This window comes from Myodes glareolus, chromosome 1, assembly GCF_982192425.1.
Source record: "Myodes glareolus chromosome 1, mMyoGla1.1, whole genome shotgun sequence".
NCBI lineage: Eukaryota > Metazoa > Chordata > Mammalia > Rodentia > Cricetidae > Myodes > Myodes glareolus.
The window spans coordinates 86480877-86505479 of record NC_142026.1 but is presented as its reverse complement, the minus strand read 5'-3'; the positions used below and the strand labels follow the sequence as shown (position 1 = coordinate 86505479).

At 40.3% G+C, this 24603-nt stretch overlaps 1 protein-coding gene across 2 annotated transcripts in view; it reads right to left on the bottom strand.

The window, feature by feature from the left end:
- Window positions 1–959: 959 nt before the first annotated feature.
- Qrsl1 (glutaminyl-tRNA amidotransferase subunit QRSL1) overlaps window positions 960–24603 on the bottom strand; it is a 31871-nt gene continuing 8227 nt past the window's right edge. The window contains exons 2-11 of one of the 2 annotated variants that reach the window (XM_048425029.3): window positions 16154–16313; window positions 15400–15498; window positions 14293–14389; window positions 10233–10400; window positions 7149–7324; window positions 6956–7068; window positions 4732–4924; window positions 4022–4139; window positions 2583–2788; window positions 960–1443 (exon numbers count right to left, since the gene is read on the bottom strand). In XM_048425029.3, the coding sequence (XP_048280986.3) occupies window positions 1223–1443; window positions 2583–2788; window positions 4022–4139; window positions 4732–4924; window positions 6956–7068; window positions 7149–7324; window positions 10233–10400; window positions 14293–14389; window positions 15400–15498; window positions 16154–16313 (1551 nt within the window). In that variant the 3' untranslated portion in view covers window positions 960–1222. The remainder of the gene's footprint in view (window positions 1444–2582; window positions 2789–4021; window positions 4140–4731; window positions 4925–6955; window positions 7069–7148; window positions 7325–10232; window positions 10401–14292; window positions 14390–15399; window positions 15499–16153; window positions 16314–24603) is intronic. The other variant, XM_085691013.2, reaches the window with a different exon arrangement.

The following is a 24603-nucleotide window of genomic DNA, read 5'->3' as shown; positions in this document are numbered from 1 at the left end:
GTGAGCTTGGCACATGAAGATTTTATGTGTGATCAGACTGAACATCTGTGAGTGGACGCGTCCCCTGGAGGAGGGAAAACTGCTAATGACAGTAACAGGCAGGGTGAATTCTAGACAAAGTAGTCCTGGCTCTGCCTCAGTATTTTCTCGTGTCCTTCACATTTATAAGCTTTTCTTATGAAGCAGATAAATTTATCACTGTAATTCAGGTTCCAACTTTCACTTATCAACAATATACAGGTTTCAAACTAGAATGCCGGATTAACGTGAGGTGACAAGTGTCCTAGCAAAGACAGAGATGTTCAACAATGACACACCAGAGGACATTTTATTAGATGTCTAACTGGGACTCAAGAGGTCCAAACAGAGAACACTGATGAAGCCGACCAAGAGAGTATGGAATCACCGACACTCCAGGGAAAGATCTTATGATGTCATCTCTGGCATCCTCACACACTCACACTGTGTGTCACTTGGGCATTTGGAACCTTCTACCCTGAGATTAAGAGGGAGGTGATTCGGTGTGACCCAGAGCTGTTCTGGGTCTGAGAGAGGCGAGGCAAGGAGGAAGTCCTGTCATTTTAACTCTGTTTCCAGAGAAACAAAAGAAGTCTTGTGCCTGGCTGAGGAGTTGCAGTCTTGTACGGTTCTGGGTCTTGTGGGCTACACTTCCTCATATGTCCAGCGCTTTTATCAGGGCAAGTCCTGTCTGCTTGTGTGCATTTCTCACACCTCTGAGGTAACCTCTACCGCAGGATGAACTGCCTGTCAAAACCACACCATCACCTCAGGAGTCAATGTTATTGTTTTGTTACTATTTTGTTATAAATGTACACACATTTTCAGACATTTATTACTAAACTTAGTTTTACTCTAATTTCTGTTCTTTGTAATGAAAATTATGCAGAATGCATTGTATTTATAGCCTTGAATTTTTGTATTATAGTAAAATTCAATACTTGAATTTAACAGTTATTTAATGAATGTATAAATATTACAATGAACAACATCACAGGGATTTGAAGAAGTGATTCTCAGGACAGACAGTGTTGACAGTGACCCTAATCACAGGGTTGAGCAAGATCACTGGGCACCTTAGAGAATAGAACCTCTTAAGAGTCAGGTGAACTGCATGATCCAGTGGCAGGGGTGGGGTGGTGGTGGTGGTTTCAGTCCAATGGCAGAGGGCTTGCCTGGCAAGCCAGAGGCCCAGAGTTGATCACTATTGGGTTAGAGAAACAGAAGTTAACTTTCCATTTTCAAGAATCAATGAGCCATCATCCATGAGGTCTTGCAGCTGAATAACAGGAAACTGTACTTGTTTTTCAAACCATTTTGCAACTGTCAAAAGTTGCTGGTCACAAAATGCTCGTCCGATTAACTGCAGTCCTATTGGTAACCCTTGGTTTGAGAGGGCCACAGGGACACTCACTGCTGGTAAGCCTGAGGAAGGGAAAGAAGTCATCAACTGGTGAATCCTCTTGCCCCTTGCTTACAGATAAGACAGAATAATAGCTAGCTGTGGTGGCCCATGCCTTGCCTTTAATCCCAGCACTCAGGAGGCAGAGGCATGTGTATCTCTGTGAGTTTGAGGCCAGCCTAGTTTATATAGTGAGTTCTAGAACAGCCAGGTCTATGAAGATAAACCCCCTTCTCAAAAAAAAAAAAAAAAAAAAAAAAAAGGAAAAAAAAGAAAAAGCTGGGTGGTGGTAACAATCTCCTTTAATTCCTTTAATTCCAGCACTTGGGAGGCAGGGGAAGGTGGATCTCTGTGAATTTGAGACCAGTCTGGTCTACAGAGTGAGTTCCACCTCTCCACCAACTCTTGCCTCCAGGTTCCTGTCCTGCTTGAATTCCTGTTCTGAATTCCTCTGATGATGAACTGGGATGTGGAAGAGTAAGTCACTTTCCTCCCAGACTTGTTTCTGTCATATTTCATTGCAGCAATGGAAACCCAAAATAAGACACATAAATTGCTTAGGAATGATCCGACAGCTATCTTTTCATTTTCTTTTGGTTTGTTTGTGCGCACATGGAAGACCTTGGTGCTGGTCCTTGCCTTCCATTGCATCTGAGACAAGAACTCTTGCTCACTACTGTGTATAAAGGCTACCTGGCCAGCTGACTTCCAGGAAGTCTCCACCTCCCATCCTGCTATGGGAGCGCAGGGGCTACAGATACATGCTATTGCATCTGGCTTCATGTAGTTGATGGGGATTTCAACTCTGGTCTCTGGTCCCTGCTTATGTGGCAAGTGCAGTACCCGTGGGCCTCCTCCCCAGCCCTATGAGCTATCTTCCTAAGTAAACAACTTAGCTTCCCAAATTGGGAACAATGATTGTAACTGCTTCCTGATGTAAGAAGTATGTGATTTTCTGCTAAAAATGTCTATTTAACCCAATTATAAAAATATTGCATATTGGTTAAGAAAATATGCATATACAACACACATGCATCCCCCTCAAGTTTCTAGAAGGGAAGGGTACTGTGTTTAGGAAACAATCCTGCTAGAGCCTGAACTGAAGACATGGGAGTCTGTCTAAACTTTGAAGAAAACCACACCATCCTTAAGGAATCCTCACCTGCCATATTTACAGCTTGTGTAAAAATATCATCCTGGGCACTCCGCGTCCTGTTGTCCTCTTTGATGAACTCCAAGTATGGCACTGCCTCAGTCAGGGTGGTGGGAGTTAGCAGGACATCCACACCAGAATCAAAAACATTCACGAAGTCCCTTAAAATGAGGCGCCTCACTTTCTGCGCTTTGACGAAATAATTCTCGTAATTTCTGTGGAAAAATACAAAGCTATCTTAAAGACTTTTTCTGTTTCTGTTTTGTTTTGAAAGGCAGTTCTCTCACATTAGAAATATTAATGAGCCATTGGATCCGCAGCTTTCCCATCAGGGACCACTAAGACTATTACTATTACATACTTACTCTGTGGGGGAGGGAACAAGGAAGGAGTGGGCAGAGGGCTGAGGACAAGCAGCCAGAGACACCTCTCCTTCTACATGTGATCCACATGAGAGCCACACAAAATGTGGATCTCAGGAATCAAACTTTAGCCATCGATCAGTCTAAAGTGCCTTTATTTACTGAAGCACCTTGTTAGCCAACTGCTATTTTATTTTTTGAGACAGGGTCTTACTATGTAGTATGGCTGGGTGAGAACTATGTAGATCCTAGCTAGTGCTGGAATAAAGACCTGGTTACCACACCTGGCAGGATATCACTAAGATTCTTCTTTGTTTTGTTTGTTTTTTAAACAGGGTTTCTCTGTGTAGCCCTGGTTGTCCTAGAACTCACTCTGTAGACCAGGCTGGCCTCAACCTCAGAGATGCTCCTGCCTCTGCCTCCCAACTACTGGGATTAAAGGCCTGTACCACCACTGCCCAGCTGAATCCTAACAACTTATAATGATGAATTTTGTTCAACTATACTGTTATTCTAAAACTTTATAACTGGAATTTATTCATTAGAATTTGTTACTAGATCCAATTCTATTAAATAATCACAAAATAATACTGTCTAGAAGGGAAACTGCTAAACGAGAGCATTTATTTTAGGGTGAGATACAGTGTGATTAAGTTATTTTCTAGGTACAACAGTTTAAAAATTTGGGTCTCAAAGACTTATACAATTTTCTATCATTATGTCTCAGTCTATCTACAGTGTAATGACAACTAATTAGTCTCACATCTGCCTGAATTAGACAGTGGTCAACAGTCCTGGGAAGCAGGTTCCATCAAGAGAAACATGGAAACACACAGTGTTGCAGTTTGGTATTTTATGGACAGTTTAGTCAAGGAAGGCAGAGATAAAATTAAATGAAGGATGCTCAAACACTATTAAAAGATTCTCCAGGATTATAGGCATGCACTACCACAATACTGATGTTGGGCATCAAACCTGGGCCTTAGACATCTGGGCAAGTACCTTGCTAACTAAGCCAGTATAGTATTAGATATGAAAATTTTAAGGTTTCAAGAGAAGCAAAAATTCTTAAAGCAATTGTCTTACTCCTTTAATAAGAAAAAGTTTCCCGAGAGAATTCTTTCTCTCACCACATCATTGAACCCTTCTTGTCTGGTTGCAGCATACATGGCTTCAGTAGACACATCAATGCCAGACCTGTGACCTGAGAACAAGAAGTAAACATTACCAGAAAAAGAATTAAAAGTTTGGCTCTAGTATGGATCTTAGAGGACTTTCCTGTCCAAGTTCTTTTTATTTGCATTGTGACTAACTGACAAGTTAATTATGAGACTTAACCACGGAGAGAAAGGAACCATGAAAGGACTCTATCATCCATCCATCCATGTATCCATCCACCCAACCATCCATTCATGCACCCATCTATCCATCATCTATTCATTCATCTACCCATCTACCCACCCACCCATCCACCCATCTATCCATTCACCTATCCACCTATCCACCTACCCACCCACCCATCCATTCATCCATCCATCCATGCAAACTTTGACTGAGCTTCACCTTGTAAGACACTACATCAGATGGATTGGGCACACAAAGAAAATCCCTTCAAGAATTTCCCTTCAGTCCAGAGAACAAAACATAAGAGAGAACTGTGATGAATATAAGTTCAATACTAAAATAACATAGGAAAAATTTGATTTACTGATTTGCCTTCCTGAATCATTATAATAACCAGTATATGAACCTTTCAAATGTCTGAGGTATCTTAAACCACAAAGCAGCCATCTCACCATATTGGAGCCCATCAAATCTTGCCATATTCGATGCCACTTCTGATGTGCACAGCACATGGTAGCAGACAATTGAGTAGGAGGTGTGTGGCAGGGAGACTTCAATCACTTTCGCACCCTCAGACTCAAAGAGGTCAGCAGCTTGGGACCAGAGAGACCGTATTTCACTCGACAACTCTGGTACCAGATATTCCTTAGAGGAAAAACAAAACACAGGAAAGTTTATATAGACTCATAAATACCTGTATGCTAAAATTGTTGGCAATCCACTACACTGAAACACCGCTAGTACAGCTGGTCAGTACCTAGAAAGGCTGTCAGCTGGACACAGCAGTATAAAGCTGGGTGATTTGGTCGGGACTCTGCTAAGTGTTCACTATGTCTCAAATACTCTGCAGATATTTTTTAGAGGCTCTTTCAGGTTAGCTTTCCACACCCCATTACATAGGTTTTTTCATTTTATGGATGAAAAGTACTGAGAATAGGAAAGTGAAGTAGCATCCCATCATGCCTACATGGGATCTAGGACTCAATGAGACTCACTTCTAAAGCTTTGGTTTATCCTGTCTTTTGTTGGTTTGTTTTTGTTGTTTTTGTTTTGTTTTATTTTGTTTTTCGAGACAACGTTTTGCTGTAGCTTTAAAGGCTGTGCTGGCACTAGCTCTTGTAGACCAGGCTGGCCTCGGACTCACAGAGATCTGCCTGTCTCTGCCTCCTGAGTGCTGAGATTACAGGCGTGTGCCACCGCCGCCCAGCTGGTCTACCTTGTCTTTTAAAGAAAGTACAGATAGTTATCTTAATAAAAGTCTTTTTAAAGTAGCAATTCTCTATAGTAGGTGTCACCTGGCAATGTCTGTGGATGCTTTGACTGTAGAGTTATAGTGGTGAGGAATTTTATGGGACAGGGGTGGAGTCCAGGGATGCAAAAGATGATTTCCTACCACAGAACCTTCCAGAATAAAGTATCAGTGATGCCAAAATTAAAAAGCCTCATTGCTCATTATGCTGAGTTGTTTTTCTAAAATACATTTTAAAAAAATAGTAGATATTAATGCATTGTCAGGTATATAATTGGCTAAGTTGGTACACTCCTAGACTTCAGCACTTGAGAGAGAGAAGCAGGAGGGTAACTGAGGTGGAAGTCAGTCTGGCCTCAGCAGTTTGGAGCTCTTATCTCACCGGAGCTTAGTGGCCAGCACGTACATTAGTGGCTAGCCACTTCTGTAACTCCAATCCAGGGGTCTGATGTCCCGGGCCTTGTGGGCACTTGTACTATGTATATATAGCCACATGCTGATACACACACACCTACATATAACTTGAAATAATAAAAGGTGTTAGAGAGATGGCTTAGCAGTGAAGAGCACTGAATGCTCTTCCAAAGGACACGAGTTCAACTCCCTTGTGTCACAGCTGTAAACCAACTGTAACTTCACCTCCAGGGCATCTGATGCCCTCTTATATCCTTCACAGGCACTAGTCACACACAGTACCAAATAGACACGTAGGTATAATATCCATACATATGTATATATATACATATATATATCTTTTTAAAAATAGATTAAAATTTAGATAAAAACTGACAAAACATGCATACACAGACACATAGACAACAGACACATAGACACACACACACACACACACAGGTCTGTTTTTTAACTTTAAAATGTCAGTAATTTATTTCTCACATGTATAGATTATTAATTGCTATTGTAATTGTATAGTCTAAATGGCAATAATAAAAATAAATGCAATAATACTTAATGGGGCCTTACTAGAGAAGATATGCCTGTCTTTTACATCAGGGATCAGCAAACTGTAACCACAGGCAAGATGTGATAATCATCCACTTTTAAAAATAAAATTTTATTGGTACAGAGACATATTTCTTCATTTACATATTGCCTATGGCTGCCTTTTCATTTTAACAGCGGAGTTAAAAATCATAGATCTAGGACCTACAAAGCCCCAAACAATATCACTTTCTTTCCAAGGAAAGTTTACAAGCTCTTGCTTTATAGGATAATCAAATTTAACCCCACAACTCTCAGGTCTGTATTTCTGTCATCCTCTTCCACAAAGGGAGAAACTGGGCTTAGGAAGAGAAGTCACATGGCCAATAAAAGAGGGCACAGGGGTTCAAAATCAACCAATCTCCCTCCTTAGTCAGTACTCTGCATTTGACTAGCCATCTTTTCTGAAAAGCAATGAAAGGCCTTACCTTTGGAATTCCTATGCACAGTCCGCTCACATCCACCTCACTGGGAATCCTGGACAGTTTAATAGGATCTTGTACTGTGGTGGAATCTTTGGGGTCATGTCCAGCCAGTATACCTGAAAGAAGATATTCTTACGTGTGGCCGACATACTGTTTTACAGTGAGACTTTCGAATAATATGTAACCACAGAAATACCTAACACAATAGCTGTATCATCCACACATCTGGTGAAGATTCCTGGCACATCCATCGAATTCACCAGGGGAATGAGACCATGACGGGAAACTAAGCCATAACTTGGCTTGAAACCAACAAGCCCGCAGTGGGCAGCAGGGTTTCTGGTAGACCCTCCAGTATCTGATCCTAGAGCCCTAGGATTCAAAGAGAATTCTTTTTAGAGGAATGACATTCTTTAATTGCATTTGAAATCTACTATTTAAAAAGTTTACTTTCCCTTAATGATATAGAGTAATCCATACTCATCTCAAAGGACTCATATGGTATAAAAAAGCAGAAAGGTCCAGTAACAAACAGTTAACATTTTGGCAGATCCAACCTTTCCTCTTGCTTCTGCTTCCTGAGTGCTGGAATTATGGGCATGTACCACTATGCCTGGCCTTTCAACTCTTTAAAAAATGTGTTTTTTCCTTTTTGGAGAACATTTTATAATTGTAAGTTTCCATTCTGATTTTGTTTGTTTATAATGACCTTTCGCTGCCATTAAAACTGTAAAAATTGAGCATATGTACAAATATTTGAAAATATGTCAAGTAACTATAGGCAATATGCTTTCACAAACTGAACACACTCTGCAGAAACCCGGACCCCAAGCCGTTCCTCTCCTATTTAGAGTCATGGCTACAGATGTACTATAATTTGCACAACGTTGTTTTCATCTGGAATGATAACTTCTGCGAACCTCTGTTGGTAAACACCTTAACACATAAATCTCTGTACGTGTTTGATGATTGCTTTTAGGTTGCTGGCTTCTAGGAAAGAAGGTTAGTGAACACAAGGGCCTGTTTGCTGTTATAAATTCTTAACCTATATAATCAAAGTACTTGTTGCAGATCAGGTCAATTCATATATTTACTTCTAATGAACTGTGTTTTAACATTTCATTATCATTATTGTACTCAGTTTTTTAAAATTTTGGTTAACCTGATTTAAAAAATACTTCTTAAAGATTAATTTTGGAAAACTTTTCATTATCCAACAAAGTGAATGCTCATTTCATAGACCAGTCACCTAGAGAATATATGCTGTTCTTACTTTTTTTAAAAAAGTAACATGGTTTAGACAGTATATTATGTAGTAGAAGAAACTAATTAAAACAAAAAAATGTCACCCAACGGACATCATGGTAAGTAAGGCAAGCCAGTCAAAGAAGACAAATGCAGAAAGAACATGCAGGAAGTATCCAGGGCAGTCAAATCCACAAACAGCAAGAAGGTTGCTCGAGACTGGGGGTGAGGGCAGTTAACGGGTACTGGCTTCAGATTTACAAGATTGAATTTGCAGATTAATTGCAAAATTACATATACATATTTTACCACAACTGAAATTTTACCACAGCTGTTGGATAGTACATGCCTACTGCAAAATTTAAAGTATCATATCATTATATATAATGTAGAAGTAAAAATTTACTTATTTTATTACCCATAATAGCTCTTCTACACACTTTCATCCAGATACTCCATGTATGACCAATAATTATTCCTAACAGGAGTTACACACACTGTCCATAACTTGTTTTCACTCAATGCACCTTGAGTAACTTTCTGTATCACCCCATAGGCCCTGTCTCATTCTTTCTATGTGGTTCAATCATACTCCAAGAATCTTCTCAATTTAAAAACTAAAATAAAGCAAATAAATCAATGTAAGGGAGACAAAAGAAGACTACCTCATAGTTAGGAGACACTCAATCTGAAGTTACTTTTGGTTGGTGTGTCTACTGATTATACACACATATACAATCTACTGATTATACTGAAAGCAATGCTTTGGGCTGAGTAACGTTCCTAATAATAATAAGCCACTTGCACGCTACAGAAAATGCAAATTGTATTTCCTTTCTCGCCAAGTCCATTTAACTACAAAATCAGTCTGTTGCTTTCATAATTTTAAAAAGATCCTGTCCCTTATTAGCATTCACTGATGGCTGTGTAAAAGCAAAACCTACATCTCCATAGGAATTATGTGTCAAAATGCCATCTTCTCAAAGTAGATTCAGAAAGATAACACTAAGGGGGATGTCGAGGGGAGGGAAAATTCACCTGATCCTGCACTTCTAACATGTCAGAACTCTCATTAATATTAATGCAATGCTGTAACATTCCACAGATAAATGAAATGGCTCTGCTTCTTAACAAGATTTCAGCAATATGAAAAGAGTCTGAGGAAACTACAGCATCATAAGTTCTAAAATATGTAAATAAATTATTGGTTGCAATCCCTGTGAAAGAATGTAGTCTTAGTGGATAATTCAAGAGAGGGAAAATACATACATAATATATTAGTGAGGAAACATCTTCGACTTACTTAAATTGAGACTGTTAAAAGAAATCATTTTTTACTATTTTTTAGGTGGCTGACAGTTTTTGGAGGGCCAGCAGTGGTGGCAGAGGCCTAGGACCTCAGCACTTGGAAGCTAGGCAAGAGGATGGGGGTTTGAGGCCATTGTCTGCTACACAAAGACTGAAGTCAACTTGGGCTGTAACTGAGACCACACTTCAGATTTCAGATGCCAGCTCTCTCTAGAACGCCTTTAAAAATGGCACTTAAAACACGGCTGACGGGTTCTTACTGACGGCTGACAATAATCAGCCTAGGCTGAGAGCTCTGCTTAGTGGCAGGCACATTCGGCTGCAGATGTACGGAAGCACTATTTAAATATCCTGTTGATAAATACTAAGGGATTTCTGAAAGATAAGTCACCGCAGCAGCTCAGCAGCAATGAACTAGTCATCTGCATGGTGAAACGATGCTGCGGGTAAATAAAAACTTAGATCCCGAAGTCCACTCGTGCAGTTTCTTATCTGGTAAGATCCAGAAAGCCATGGTTTTAAAGAACCAGAGACTATAGAAGAAACGGTAACATGTTATTTTAAATTAAATTTTAATGTACAAAGTTCACCTAGTGGCTAAAGCTGAGTATACTTAGACATCATTTTAATACACCTTTGAGCACAAACAGCTCACAAAAAACAAAACAAAACAAAAAAAAACCCGAATATTTAAAGCACCGACAGGGGGCATCAGGGGGCATCTTACGCAAAGCACGTGAACGCCGCCACAGCGGCCGCACTCCCACCCGAGCTCCCTCCAGCTATCAGCCAATGGGAATCATCATGCTCGTCGTGTCGCCGCCTTTCTCTGTGTTGCTTTGAATAACTCCAGGGGTTTTTAACTGGTCCAAACACACCATCTGTGCTTCCAGATCTGAGATGGAGAGGCAAAGCAGTACCTTAGAAAAGCTTCATTTTATGTCCCCGGGGAAACTCACGGAGCTTTTCTTAACCCACTGTAGCTTGAGTTGGAAAATGCGGACACCACTCATGCAGCTCCCAATCAGGCCGCTAAGGAGTTGGCATGAGAAGCTGGGGTGGAAATGAAGAAAATTACTAGCTAAGGGCAGACCCATCCCTTAGCTGGATGATACCAGCTATCATCCGAATCAGTTAACGCCGACTTCCTTGTTGGTTAAGATCTATCAGTTGAAAGGATTCACAAACATTCAGACCATTAGGAAATCTTTCAAAGTAATCTCCCTCTTAATCAGGAGGTAGTTCACTCCTTCAGTCTTGGCACTTAGTTGGCCGAGGCAGGAAGGCATCTACGAATTCCAGGCAAGCCTGGGTTAGAGTGAACCTGTCTCAAAACCAAAACAAAGCCCTGAACACTAGGGATGAGGAGACGGTGCAGTGTGTAAGAGCACTTGTGCAAGCATGAGGTCCTCATTGGAATTCCTAGCACCCCATAAGACAGACAGGCATGGCCACAGGGCTGTCAGCTCAGCATCTGGGAGAGGGTGGGCATAGACTGCAGCTCCCAAACTGGCCTCAAACTCGAGAGATCTGCCTGCCTCTGCCTCAGGCATGTGCCAACACATTAACTACAGTTCTATATATTAACTACTTCTCAGATTTATCTTTCAAAACATTTATCTTTCGGAACATTTCCTTTTTTATTTTGAAGTAGCATATTTCTAAAGTCCTTAATTTTATTCAAGACCAACCTACCTGTTTTTATTTTGTATTATTTGTGTCCTAGCAAAGAGATTTTTGCTAAGTAAAGGTCACAAATAATTTTTAATAGGTTTTGTAAATTCTATCATTTTAACTTTTATATTCTTGAACTTCTCACTGTGGAACATTTTCATAGCATCTTTTTGTTTAATGGAAAAAAAGCTTAACAGAGCATTTCTTGATTTAGATTTGCTACATACTTCCTTGCTATTAGGTGTAGGTTATGTTTTTCCAGCTGACTCTCATGGGTAATGGAGGGTCCTCAGACTCACATTGGGGACATACTAAACTTACCTTCTCCTCTTTGGCCATGTTAACTTTAATTGGCTGAGAAAAGAAAATATCCTAAAAACCCACGTTCAAGTTTACTGCCATGGATGAGCTCATTAAACATGTATCTACCGAGTACTAAGAGATATCACAATAAACATGGTAGTCCAGGGCTCTGTTTCTACAAAACAGCAACTCTGACCAAACAAATATTATAAACGTAAAAAGAAATATAAAGTGGAAAAGTCTAAAGTACTTTGGGTGAATGACTGAACATTTTCCTCCCCACTATCAGGAACAAGGTAAGGCTATCCATTTTACATCTGCCCCCCTATTTTAATTATTTCTATATATGTTTATGTCTATGCACATGACTGCAGAATACCATAGAGGCCAGAAAAAGGTGTTGGGTCGCCTGAAGCTGAGGTTACAGGCGTTTGTAAGTTACTCATCACGTGGTTACTAGGAGCTATACGCTGGTCCTCTGCAAGAGCAGTAAGCACCCTAAACTGATGAGCCATCTCTCCACCTTACCACTTTACACTTTTTCTTCAACACTGCACTGATGGTCTTAACTGGTTCAAAAAGGAAAAATGTAGATAAATAATAAGACATAAAAAATAAAACTGTCTACACAAAATATTCCAAAGAATCAATAAAGATCGATTAGAACTAACAAACGAACTTTAACAAGGTGATGGGCTAGGAGGTCAATATAGAAAAATCAATGATATTTTTATGCATTTGCTATAAATAATTAGAAACTGAAAAACTACAGCATAAAATAAGTCATGGACTAGAATGTGGCCCAGTGGCCTAAGGCACTTTTGTTGCCAAGCCTGACAACCTAAATTCAATCCCCAGTTATCCATCTGGTGGGTGATGTGTCATGTATTGTTGATACCCATGGGAGGCCTGCCCCTTTTTGAATGGAGATGAAGGAGGAGTGGATGGAGGAGAAGTGGAGGGTGGGAGAACTTCAGTCAGAATGTAACCTAAATGAAAAAAATTAATAATAAGAAAACAGAAATCCCATAAGCTCTATAGAAGGTTTACATCAGAAAAGGTTAAAAATGTTGAGAGAAATGAGCAAAAATCTCAATTAGCACATACTCATGGCATTTATGTATTAGAAGACACAGACAGAGGTCAGCTCAAAAGAAACTGTTAAAGCTTATGAGGAAAACAAACATGGCTACAGTGCATTCAGTGACCTTAAAACATGACAGCAGTGTGAGTAGTGACTTCTAAAACAGGACCGCAGTGTGTGCATTGAATTCTGAAAGGGCTGCAGTGTGCGCAGTGACTTCTAAAACAGGGCTTCAGTGTGCGTATTGAATTCTGAAAGGGTTGCAGTGTGTGCAGTGACTTCTAAAACAAGGCCACTGTGCACAGTGACTTCTAAAACAGGGCTACAGTGTGTGCAGTGAATTCTGAAAGGGCTGCAGTGTGCACAGTGACTTCTAAAACAGGGCTGCAGTATGTGCAGTGTCTTCTAAAACAGGGCTGCAGTGTGTGCAGTGACTTCCAAAAGAACAAAGTGAGAAGACTTTTGCCACCATTGTCAAGACAGATCTTGACTCAAGTTTACATGTGTGTGTTTGTAAAGAACAAGGACAAGCTTATCTCGTCTAAACAATGGTGGGAGTAAAATATCCATATGTAAAAAGCGGAATTATATTCACACTATATACAAAAAACTTAAACAACATAGGTGACATATCTAAATGTAACAAGACTAGGCGGAAAACCTGCCATTCTGGTCTGGATAAGGATTATGGAAGCATTAGTGGAGATCAACGGAAGAAGAAAAAGATGATCTGGACTTGATCAAAATTAAAATTTCAACTCTTTGAAAAACACAGCGTGGTAACACTGTTTATCATTGTGGTAGGACCTAGAATCACCTAGGACACAAGTCCTGGGGCAAGGAGTCTCTAGCCGGGGTTAACAGAGGTGGGATGACACACACTAACTGTGGGCAGCACATTTCTGAACCATCCCATGGGCCAGGGCCCCTGACTGCGTATAGAGCGTGCTCTGAGCAGCAGTCACTGCCCTGCCGCCTGACTGCACAGGTCATGAGATCTGAGCCTCAGGCTCCGGTTGCCACGTCTTTCCTGCCATAGACTCCCAAATTGTAGGCTGAAATAAGCCCTTTTCTTAGGGCGGTTTATCAGTTGTCTGTATTACAGCAAAGAGAAAAGTAGCCAATACAGTCAGAAAGAAAAGATAAGCCAAAGACTTTGAGAACAGATTTGTAAGCCCTTTGATAACAGACTTGGATCCAGAATACATGAAAGAACTCTTATAACTCAATAAATAAACCAGCTTACAAAAGATCATACTTCAAAGATACACCAATGGCAAAACAAGCACACGAGAAGGCACTTAAAGTCATTATTTACCATGGAGCTACTTTCTTAAAAAACCCAAACGATATATCTACATAATTGTTAGACAACAGATAAGCTTACATAGGGACTATGACTCTGATGTCACAGTCCTCACAAACCGACTGGAGACCTAGCTTGGCAGTTTAAGACTTGTGGAGCCAGTTCTCAGCACCATACAGGCTGGCTCTCAACTGCCTACAACTCTAGTTCAAGGGATTCAGTAGCCTCTTCTGGCCCCCACTGGCATCTGCATGTGCCATTCACTTATACAGACACTCACAAAATCAAACATAATAAAAGTAGACATTTAAAAAAAAAAAACCCTCAAGAAGTGACCTTGCTACCTTTAGGTACCTAAGTGCAGTGAAATTAAAGGCATAGATGTTAAATAAAAAAAGAGGAAAACTTCATTTTACTTACCCCATAGCAAACTCATCTAAATTTGTTTTCCCCATGAGTAGAGCTCCCTGATCCAACAACTTCTGAACTACCGTGGCATTGTAAGGTGGAATATAACCTGGAAAAATAGTATTTTTATTATATGAGAGAAAACAGCAAATAGGAAGCACAATTTTAAAATTTAATTAAGCAATTACTATCATAGTGTAAATTATTCTTAAACTAAATAGCAAACTGTACTTTCTTCTATGAGTTAATTTTTCTTCTGCCGACTGCCCATTTTTCAAAGATACTCATTACATCATTCACTATTTTTACAATCTGAAAACATTGAGTACTGTAAAATGTTGGATGGTAAGATAGACCTAATTCATTTGACAATAATTCCATATCCTTATGCTCAAAAGCTGTTTTTCTTCTTCTTAGATAATGTTATGTCACACAGCAATGTATGAATTTTGGTTATAAAGAGGCCTATGCACGTAGGAGGCAGAGGCAGAAGGGTCTCTGTGATTTCAAGGCCAGTCTGGATAATATAGAGAACTCGGGCCAGCAAGGCTACATGGTGAGACCTTGTCCCAACAATAACAACAGCAACAACTACAACAGCACCTCACCCACAGACTGGAAAAAAAAAAACCCACAACCACAGATTAAAAAAAAAAAAACACAACCAAAACTCCCTCTAGCTTATATTCCGAAACACACTCTAGCCCACCCCATAAAGAGGACTCAGAACCGCACTTTCAGCGGCAGCACTCTGAGGACCTTGTCTTTTTCCCTTATCTTTCCTACTAGGAGCCAAATGTTTTGATAAACATTCTTGTTTTCAAACTGACAGATTAAAGAATAAAACTAAGAATTACTATTCAGTTCCAAGAGAACTGGTGAGCAGGCACTGATGAATTAATTATCAATTTCATAAGCATTATTCATTCATAATGCTGGCCAACACCTAAGTTAACTCTGTATGTAGTGAGCACGCAGTGAAGGGGCAATAGTCACCCTAAGTAATTCCCACAGGGCTGTAACTAATCTCAGGTTATCTTCAAGCTTCACTATTTTAGCTTTAAGCTGAAAAACACTCATTTTTATGAGAGTACTGATGTTGTAATCATTAAGCTTTACCTTTTAGCATGTTTGATGCACATGTTGTCTCAATGCCGGCTGTGCTGAAGTTGTCTTTTACGGCAACGGGAATTCCATCTAAATCTCCAAGTGACTGACCTGCATTCAAAAGACACAAGGTGGGGGGGGGGGGGGTTGAAAGATGGCTCAGTAGGTAAGAGTGAGTGCTCACATGAGGCCGAGTTCCGATCCCAGTACCCACATCAAAACTGAGCACGGTCACATGGCTTATTCTTTTTTTCCCCCAGAGACAGGGTTTCTCTGTGTAACAGCCCTTTGGCTCTTTGGCTATCCAGGAACTCTCTTTGTAGACCAGGTTGGCCTTGAACTCACAGAGATCCCCCTGCCTCTGCCTCCACGTGTGGAAATAAAGGCGTGCTCCACCACTGCCTGGCATGTGTCTTATTCTTATGCCTGCCGTGACCCCAGTGCTGTGAGGGTGAAGACAGGACGGTCACTCTGGCTTGCTGACCTGCAGCCTATCTCCAGGTTCAGCAGAAGACTTGAGAGAATAAAGCGGAGAGTGACAGACACGGGTACCCTCCCCCCACCCCACAGAGAGCCCCAGAAGAACAAAACTCCAGAAAACAAGTTTACACTGGAAATTATTATAGAGAGGCACAATATAACATTTACACTAAATACTCAGGACAAGTTCTTTAAACAAGGGATTGTTTTAAGTTTAAAGTTTTACTTACTGAAAGACACCCATTTAAACTGCAATGAAATGCAACTGAACACAACTTACACTGACCTTGTTTGTATCTTCTCTCCGATTCTTCAGCTTGTTTTAAGGCTACCTCTTCTGACACAGTAATGTAAGCATTTAAATACTTGGTTTTCTTGATGAGGGAGAGACATTTCTTGCAGAGTTCTGTTGGTGTAACTTGGCCCTGTTTCAGTGCTGCAGAGACCTACAGTAGAGACAATTATCTCTTTACAGACTCTATACAAGTCCAAATCCTGAAGTGAGGGAGCCATAAACAATAGAGTGTGAAAACAGCCTCAGAACCAGAAAACCCATGTCTGAGCAGGACACTCAGCAAAGAGCGGTACTCATCAGCTGGATGATGGGAATGGTGGGGAGCAATCTTCCCCTTAGTGGACTAATTTTGTTTCTAAGTTAGACTTAAGAAAACACCAATAGTTTAGGTGTGCCGTGTGGGCTTGAGGCGGTTGAGCCCAGCCTGGGTATAGGATGGGTAGAGGAGAGCAGGCGCAGAAGTAGCTTACTGTAACCATAGAAGTATACAGTGAAAAAAGAGAAGCACTTTATGGCACTGAAAAAGATCTTTATATCTACTGGGGATTTCAGATAAGACACACTAGGTGTTCAGAAAAATGCAGAGATATATGATATACATCCATACATATATCTTCTATAAACTCAGGATTTCTGTCTTTTTTGCGCATTAAGAAGGCTGGTGGACAAAGTGTTACAATAAAATGCATGAAAAGCAGGGCTGCAGAGATGACTCAGCAGTTAAAAGCTCATACTGCTTTTGCAGAAGATTCAAGTTTGGTAGCCAACATCCATCTCAGATGGCTTAAGACCAACTGTCACTCCAGGTCTGGGGAAGCCAACTCCTTTGTCCTTAAAAACACCTACACACGTGCACGCATGCGCGCTCGCACACACTCTCATGCACGTGCGTGCATACACACACACACACACACCCCAACAACAACTACAATAAAAATATATCTTTAAAAAATGCAGAGAAGTGACCAGTACCCACTGTTTAGCAGTGAAACCTGAGATGCAGTGTGATTATTTGCCACGTCCTGAGTAAGAATGGGTACTTGCTGATTAGAAAAGGACAGGTAACAAGAAGTCAAAGATGCTATCAGGCTTTCTTTGGAGATAATAAGCAAAGATAGTTCCATTGTTCACCTATTATGTGAGTTCAGGGACAAGAGGGTCTGGAAGGGAGTAATTCTTGATGAGTATTTACCAAGAGCCAGGCACTGTTGCTTTATTTGTCTCATCAATTCCTTAGCAAGTTAGGCATTATTAACGGTCTTGGACAAATGAAGAAGCTGAAGCGCAGAAGCTGTCATTTGTCTAAAGTCACACAAAAGATTGTTGTGAAACCTCCATATATTAGGAATATTGCTTAAGATGAGCCTCTCCGATAATGCAAATAATTCCAATAGACCGCATTAGACCAAATAAAAGATGCCCACGTTTAATGCAGTGCTCCCAAGTGACCCGAGAAAGCATGGTGAGGGGAAGGGAGCAGGGAAGACCACATGAAACCTGGAGAATGGGTTCTTTCTCTGGGCATCAGTCTAAATACCCTGTGGGAGTGGTCCTGACCTCCCTGGGGAGGGGCCAGTGCTCGGCTATCCCTGGAGTCTGGACCAAGGCAACTCCCAAGGAGCTTCCTGCTCCGTTGGCACTCCAAGGATGGGTGCCAGGGGCAGGAGTGACGTTTTCACCCAAACATCCCAGACTTCTTGGATATAGAGGTATCAGGGGGCTGGGGTCTCACTTTTGACCAAGCATCTATGGTGTGTGATATTTTGATTATGTTCTGACAAATAAAGCTTGCTTGGAGCCAGAGGGCGGAGCTATCCACTAGCTGATCATAAAGGTTTGGAGGGCCATAGAGAGAGGAGACAGGAAGTGGTAAGGTGGGGCTGAGAGAGGATCTGGGTCCTTTTGGTCAGAGGAACAGAAAAGGTAGGAAGCGCCTATGGCTGCTCCCCGCTTCTCTGATCTTTCAGGTTTTTATTCCCATATCTGACTCCTGATTTTTTTTATTGATAAGATTAATTAGAATAACACTTCAACAGTAAAGGAAAGGGTGACAATATACTCTCCTTACCACTTCAACATCCATTCTCACGGAAAAGAATTTGTTCTCCATATTGACTGTATTCTCATGTCTTAAATGTATCAAGCAACAGGAGTTTGCATTTATGGGAAGGGTCTGCAAATGATCTGCTTTTGGCTTCTAAACATATCATCAAAGCAATGACATTCTTAGGGCTGAGCGTTGTGCAAAAACTATGGGGAAAAGGTTTAAGAGAAGTCCCTGATGCTCATGGACAAGCACAAGAAAGACCCTTTACAAAGGAGGCTAGAGGAGTGGTTCTGGGGTGGGTTGGGCAGCTAGGCATACCTTAAGAAAGAAACTAAGTGGTAAGAGGTCTGTTGCACTGTTTATATTAAATATAATGCTTCATTAGGAAGGAGCTGGAGAGCAGCGAAAGATGACAGTTTGTTCTAATACTATGGAGAATGGGAAGAGAGGGGGCAGTGGACACCTAGAACAAGCAGACATACAAACCCAGTTCTAATACTATGGAGAATGGGAAGAGAGGGGGCAGTGGACACCTAGAACAAGCAGACATACAAACCCAGTTCTAATACTATGGAGAATGGGAAGAGAGGGGGCAGTGAACACCTAGCACAAGCAGACACTCAAACCCAGAGCGACAGACAAGTACAGGCAGGCCTCTCCCGAGGCCTTCCAAGACATCAAGCTGCTTTCTGACTTAACAGTTGGTATGAGAATAAATGTAGGCACCACAATTAGTCAGAAAGGACGAGTGTCCAGGTGCACTGACTTGCAGGAGTGCTGCTTTTCATTTGGACCATTTTTAGGGACTCCCAATTTGAGAAAATCAGTAAAGAAAATTGGAAAAGAGAAGTGAGACCAAAGATGCTAATTAGAGAGAATGGGCTGAGTGTAAAGTATAATATGCAAATTAGACAGCTCTCCTGGAACAAAAGTGTGGCACTACATCTAAATATAAACCAATGTTAACTTAAAACACTGTCACTAAAAGTATTCTCTCCTGAAACTTCTTTGCCAATGGCCAGTGGGCTTCCCATCTTTGCTCCTACCTATCTTGTACTAGAGAGTCCACCGGGAGGAAGGGGTAGGCACATGTTCTCTTGGTCCTTTATGGCTCTTTCCCATTCTCTCAAAAGCCTCAGGGCATCTGAACCCCACTTCTCTCTTGTGTTGACCCACAATCTGGCTGGCACCACCTACCATTTCTGGTAGTTTTAGTGCTGAGTTCACTGTCATCTTTCTTGCTACTACTGGTTCACCTCCAACTTCAAGTTCACAGCTGGGTTTGATGGCTCATGTCTATAATCCTAGCATTTGGGAGGTAGAAGCAAGAGGGTTGAAAATTTAAGGTTAGCATCAACTAGGTAGTAAGTATGGAACCAGCCTGGGATAGAGGAGAGCCTGTCTCAAAAACAAAGCAAACAAAACCAACCAACCAAAACAAAACAAAACAAAACAATAACAAACCCAATACAACAAACAAACAAATGCAATGGGAGCTCCTTCTGTTCCTTCAGCCAATAGCCTTTAAGATACCAGCCCACTTGGGCGTGGTCTTTTATACTATGAATGCAGCGTGACTCTACAAGCCTGCCTCACTCTCTTGCTTCTGGTTCTCACTTCTGGCTGCTAGACTCTGTTCCTGTTTCCCATTCATGCAGAGGACTGAGATCTAGGACAGTGATCTGTAAGTCTCCACTAAACAAATAACCCTTTATTATATGTAATTCTGAACTAGTATGGGATATTTTGTATCTTCCACCATCATCTGACACCCAAACATGGGGACCAGTCCACACTTTTTGGGATCTGTCTGTCAGCTGTGTGGTGTGTTGGGCACTGACTCTCCTGCCCGTGACTTTAGCCAGCCCTTAGACACAGCAGGCTGTTGCTCAGTGCTCCTCAGCTTGCGAACCACACACCAGCCCACACACTGCTGCCTGTGATCCCCGCGGTGCACAGTCTGCAATTTGCACTGATGGAAAACTTTGGGTTTTCTCTTTATCCTGGGCCCCAACTATCAGAGTCATTTGATCACTTTATTAACTGTTCTTAATTTGTTAAACAAAGCATATTTTTCAGTACCTAAGTAAGCAACACATGTTGTTCACTACTGCTAGTGGCTCTTGGCCACGTTGTTGCAACTGTGACACCTGCTGGCTGATAACAATCATTACGTCTACTCTAAGTCATTGCAATTACTTTATGACAGGTAGGATCTGAAAAACTACAAAAAGTGACATAGCATCCAGGAGTTCAATAATTATTTTGCTTATATTATGGAAGGTATTGTGTAAAACTTACACTATTTTCCTTCCTATTATTTGATTCTAGGAATTAGCTTTGTTTTCAATATTATCTCATTAAAAATAGTACAATACTATATCAATTTGACAAAATTGATGGGATAGCATCAATTTGGCAAAATTATCTGAAAAAATTTGTACTGTTGAATCTGTCAGAATCTGTTGAAAAGTTATTATATGTCCAAGGATGAGACATTATCTTTACTGAACAAGTTGGAATCCTCAGAGAGGACATAAAAACAGAACACTGGACAGGAGATTCAGACATTAAAAAAGCAGTAGTAAAAAGATCTGAAAAGATTGAGGAATTTATTGAAATTGATGAGCAGGGACAGAGGTGCAAGGACAGGATTTGGCCTCATCAGTATGTACCAGACCTCTGGATGACTTACACAGAGTTTCAACTGCATATCTGGTAATTTACTCAGAAAGACCACCTGACACAAAGTATCCTAAGGTAGTCAAAGACTATGCACGGAAACCAATACATATGAGTGATCTAAAAGAAATAAAACAAGCAAGTTTCCTACAAGCTACATTTACCATTTGTCAGGGAAATGGTGAAAACCAGGGCTTCAAGCACTAAGGCCACCCCACACAATTGGCTTCAATTAACCTCACTGATCCTAGAAAATGGACCTCAGCTGCTTTGGAAGTGTTATTGGAGAGAAGATGCAAAAATTTTAGAGCAACAGGGGCAAGCAAAAGGATTTGAAATTTCCCAAGATCAAATTCTTGGCGAGGGTCATTACTCTGATCCTCAGGAACAGGCTCTCTATGACGAACACACCTTGTCCCTATGTAGCAAGCACATCAGTTTTAAATACTTGGGTCAGGATTCAGGAACTAGGAAAGAGATTGAGTCATATATTAGGGTTAAACAGGGCAAGAGAGAACCCTTTACTGACTTCTTACAAAGATTAACTAAGTCTATACAATTGGGAGTGACAGACCCTGAAGCTAAATGTGTACTAATTGAATCCTTGACTTTTGAAAATGCCAACTTAGAATTTAAGAAGATCCTTGGGCTTTTAAAGGTTAGATCAGCACCCATAGATGAATGAATCTTGCATACAATGAATGTAAAAACATTAGACTATAGTACTGAAGCTTGGGTAGAAGAAGCGATTTCCAGTGGTATGAGGAGACACCAAAATGCCAAATGTTTTAATTGTGGATAAATAGGATATCTAAGAAGGGACTGTAGACAAGGAATTCCTAGGAATAATGTCTCCTCTAGGAATGGCAAGAATAGAAGGATTCAGCCTTCTGGTGTATGTAGGAGGTGTGGCAAAGGCCGACATTGGACTAATGAATGTAGGTTGACAAGAGACAGACAAGGCAACCCAATATCACCAGGAAACTCCTTGGGGGTCTCTTGCAGACCCCAATGTCAAACAAGACCCAGTCACTGAAGAACATGTCTCACCAGGAAAATTAAACAACCCAGTGCCTACTATAAAAAACCATACCATTCTGGACGATGGAATAGACCTGGAGGATGAGTCAAAAACTCCAGTAGGAAATAGAAAACGTTTATTTTGGCAGACTTCTATAAAAGATCAACGACCAAAGCTAAGAGTGTATATAAATGACATTGTAATTGAGGGATTACTAGACACAGGTATGGATATAACTATCATTACTCCAGAATCTTGACATCTAGATTGGCCTCTTCAAAAAGCAGATATTCAATTCTTAGGAATTGGAGCCCTATCTCAAGTAAAACAAAACACGAGGTGGGTTAAATGCATAGGGCCAGAAGGACAGAAAGGAAGACTGAGGCCATATGTAGCTAATATTGCAGTGAATTTATGGGGTTGTGACCTATTGCAGCAATGGAATATCCAGTTAACATTCTTGCAGTTCCCAAAACTCATGTTTCTGGGAAGGAAATTATGAAAAAAAAAAAACACCAAAAAAAAAAATACCCCACCACCCATTCAAGATGTATAAGAATACAAATCAACTAGCAAACCTTCAGAGGTACTAACAGTCTTGCCTTTAAACTCATATGGCTTAAACAATGGCCTTTAATGGAAAACAAACTGCAGGCTTTAGAACAGCTGGTACAAGAGCAATTAGATGCTCACCATATTGAAGAATCAATCAGCCCTTGGAATTCTCCTGTATTTGTTTGGTGCGGGAGAATTGTCTGTATTCTGTCAATCATGTTTTAAATAAATGCTGATTGGCCAGGCAGGAAGTATAGGCGGGAAAACCAGACAGGAAGTAGAAATGATGCAAGGAGAACAGGAGAATTCTGGGAAGGAGGAAGTTGATTCCTCCCACTCCTGCCCAAATCATCGTAGAAGCAAGATGTGAGTTGCCCTGTTGAGAAAGGTACTGAAACATGTGGCTAGCATAGATAAGAACAATGGGTTAATATAAGCTACAAGAGCAAATAAGTAGCATGAGCTAATGGGCCAATCAGCTTTATGAGATCTCTGTGTGATTTTCTTTGGGGCTTTCCAGCTGTGGGGTACCGGGCGGGACAGAAAATCCAACAAGCAGGCACCCTCATCATGTTACATTTGTTGTTAAAAAGAAATCTGGAAAATGGAGAATGGTGACAGATCTAAGAGTTGTCAACAAGGTTATCCAACCTATGGGTCCTCTACAGTCTGAAATTCTTCTGCCTTCTCTATTACCAAAAGGATGGCCTCTTATAGTTATTGATTTAAAAGACTGTTTCTTCACTATACCTTTACAAGAAAAGAATTGAGAAAAAATTGCTTTCACAGTGCCTACTTATAATAATTCTCAGTCTATTAAGAGATACCAGTGGATTGTCATTCCAAGGGAAGGCTCAATAGTCCCACCCTGTCCAATACTTTGTAAATCAGCCATTGGAAATAATATGCAATCAATTTCCTAAGTCTATAATTTTCCATTACATGGATGACATTTTGTTATCTGACTCAAACGCAGATACTTTAGAAAGAATGTTTAAGGAAGTAAAAAAAGTTTTGCCTAAATGAGGATTACAAATTGCTCCTGAAAAAAATACAAAGAGGAGATTCTGTCAATTACCTAGTTACAAAATAGGTTTACAGAAAATTAGAACACAAAAAGCAAATTAGGAGAGACCGATTGCGGACTCTTAATGACTTTCAAAGATTGTTAGGAGATATTACCAGTCTACGATTTGCTGTTGAGATAATGCCTGACCTAATAGCTTATTTAAACAAAACCTTAGATGGTGACAAAGACTTAAATCACAGAGAATTAACAACTGACACGGAAAAAGAATTGACGATCGTTGAAGAGAAATTACAAGAGGCACACGTAGATGGAGTGAATCCAAATCTTAACTATATTCTAGTCATATTGCCTTCCAGAATTTCCCCTACGGAAATTTTAATGCAGAGGGAAGATATCTTAGAATGGACCTTTTTTTAAAATCACATAAACCAAGTAAAAAATTAAAAACTTATGTGGAAAAAGTCTCTGAATTAATTATAAAAGGAAAATTGAGACTTCATTAACTAGCAGATATAGACCCAGCATGATTATAGTTCCTTTTACTGCTGTTGAAATTGAAAAATTATGGGAAGACAATGAACCATGGCAAAGAGCTTGTGCTAATTTTTTGAGAGAAATTAGTAGCAAATTATCCCAAAAGTGAAAGAATTAACCTTATAAAGAGAACTATTTGGATTCTTTCCCAAATTGTAAGTAATGCACCAATAACTGAAGCCCATACATTTTATACAGATGTAAATAAATAAGGAAAGGCAGGTTACAAATCAGAAGAATTTAGTAAGGTGGAACAAAATCCTTACAATTCTGTCCAAAAGGCAGAATTATATGCTATTCTCATGGTACTACGAGATTTTAAAGAACCTCTCAATACAGTTACTGATTTGCAATATGCAGAAAGAGTTGTCTTGCATATTGAAACTGCTGAATTTATACCAGATGATACAGAGTTGGCTTCATTATTCATATAGGTTCAATATATAATCAGGAATAGGCTTTGTCCCATATACGTAACACATATCTGATCCCATATGGGTCTGCCAGGTCCTGTAGTATAAGGTAATGTAGAAATTGATCGATTATTGATTGGAAGTGTGCTGAAGGCTTCA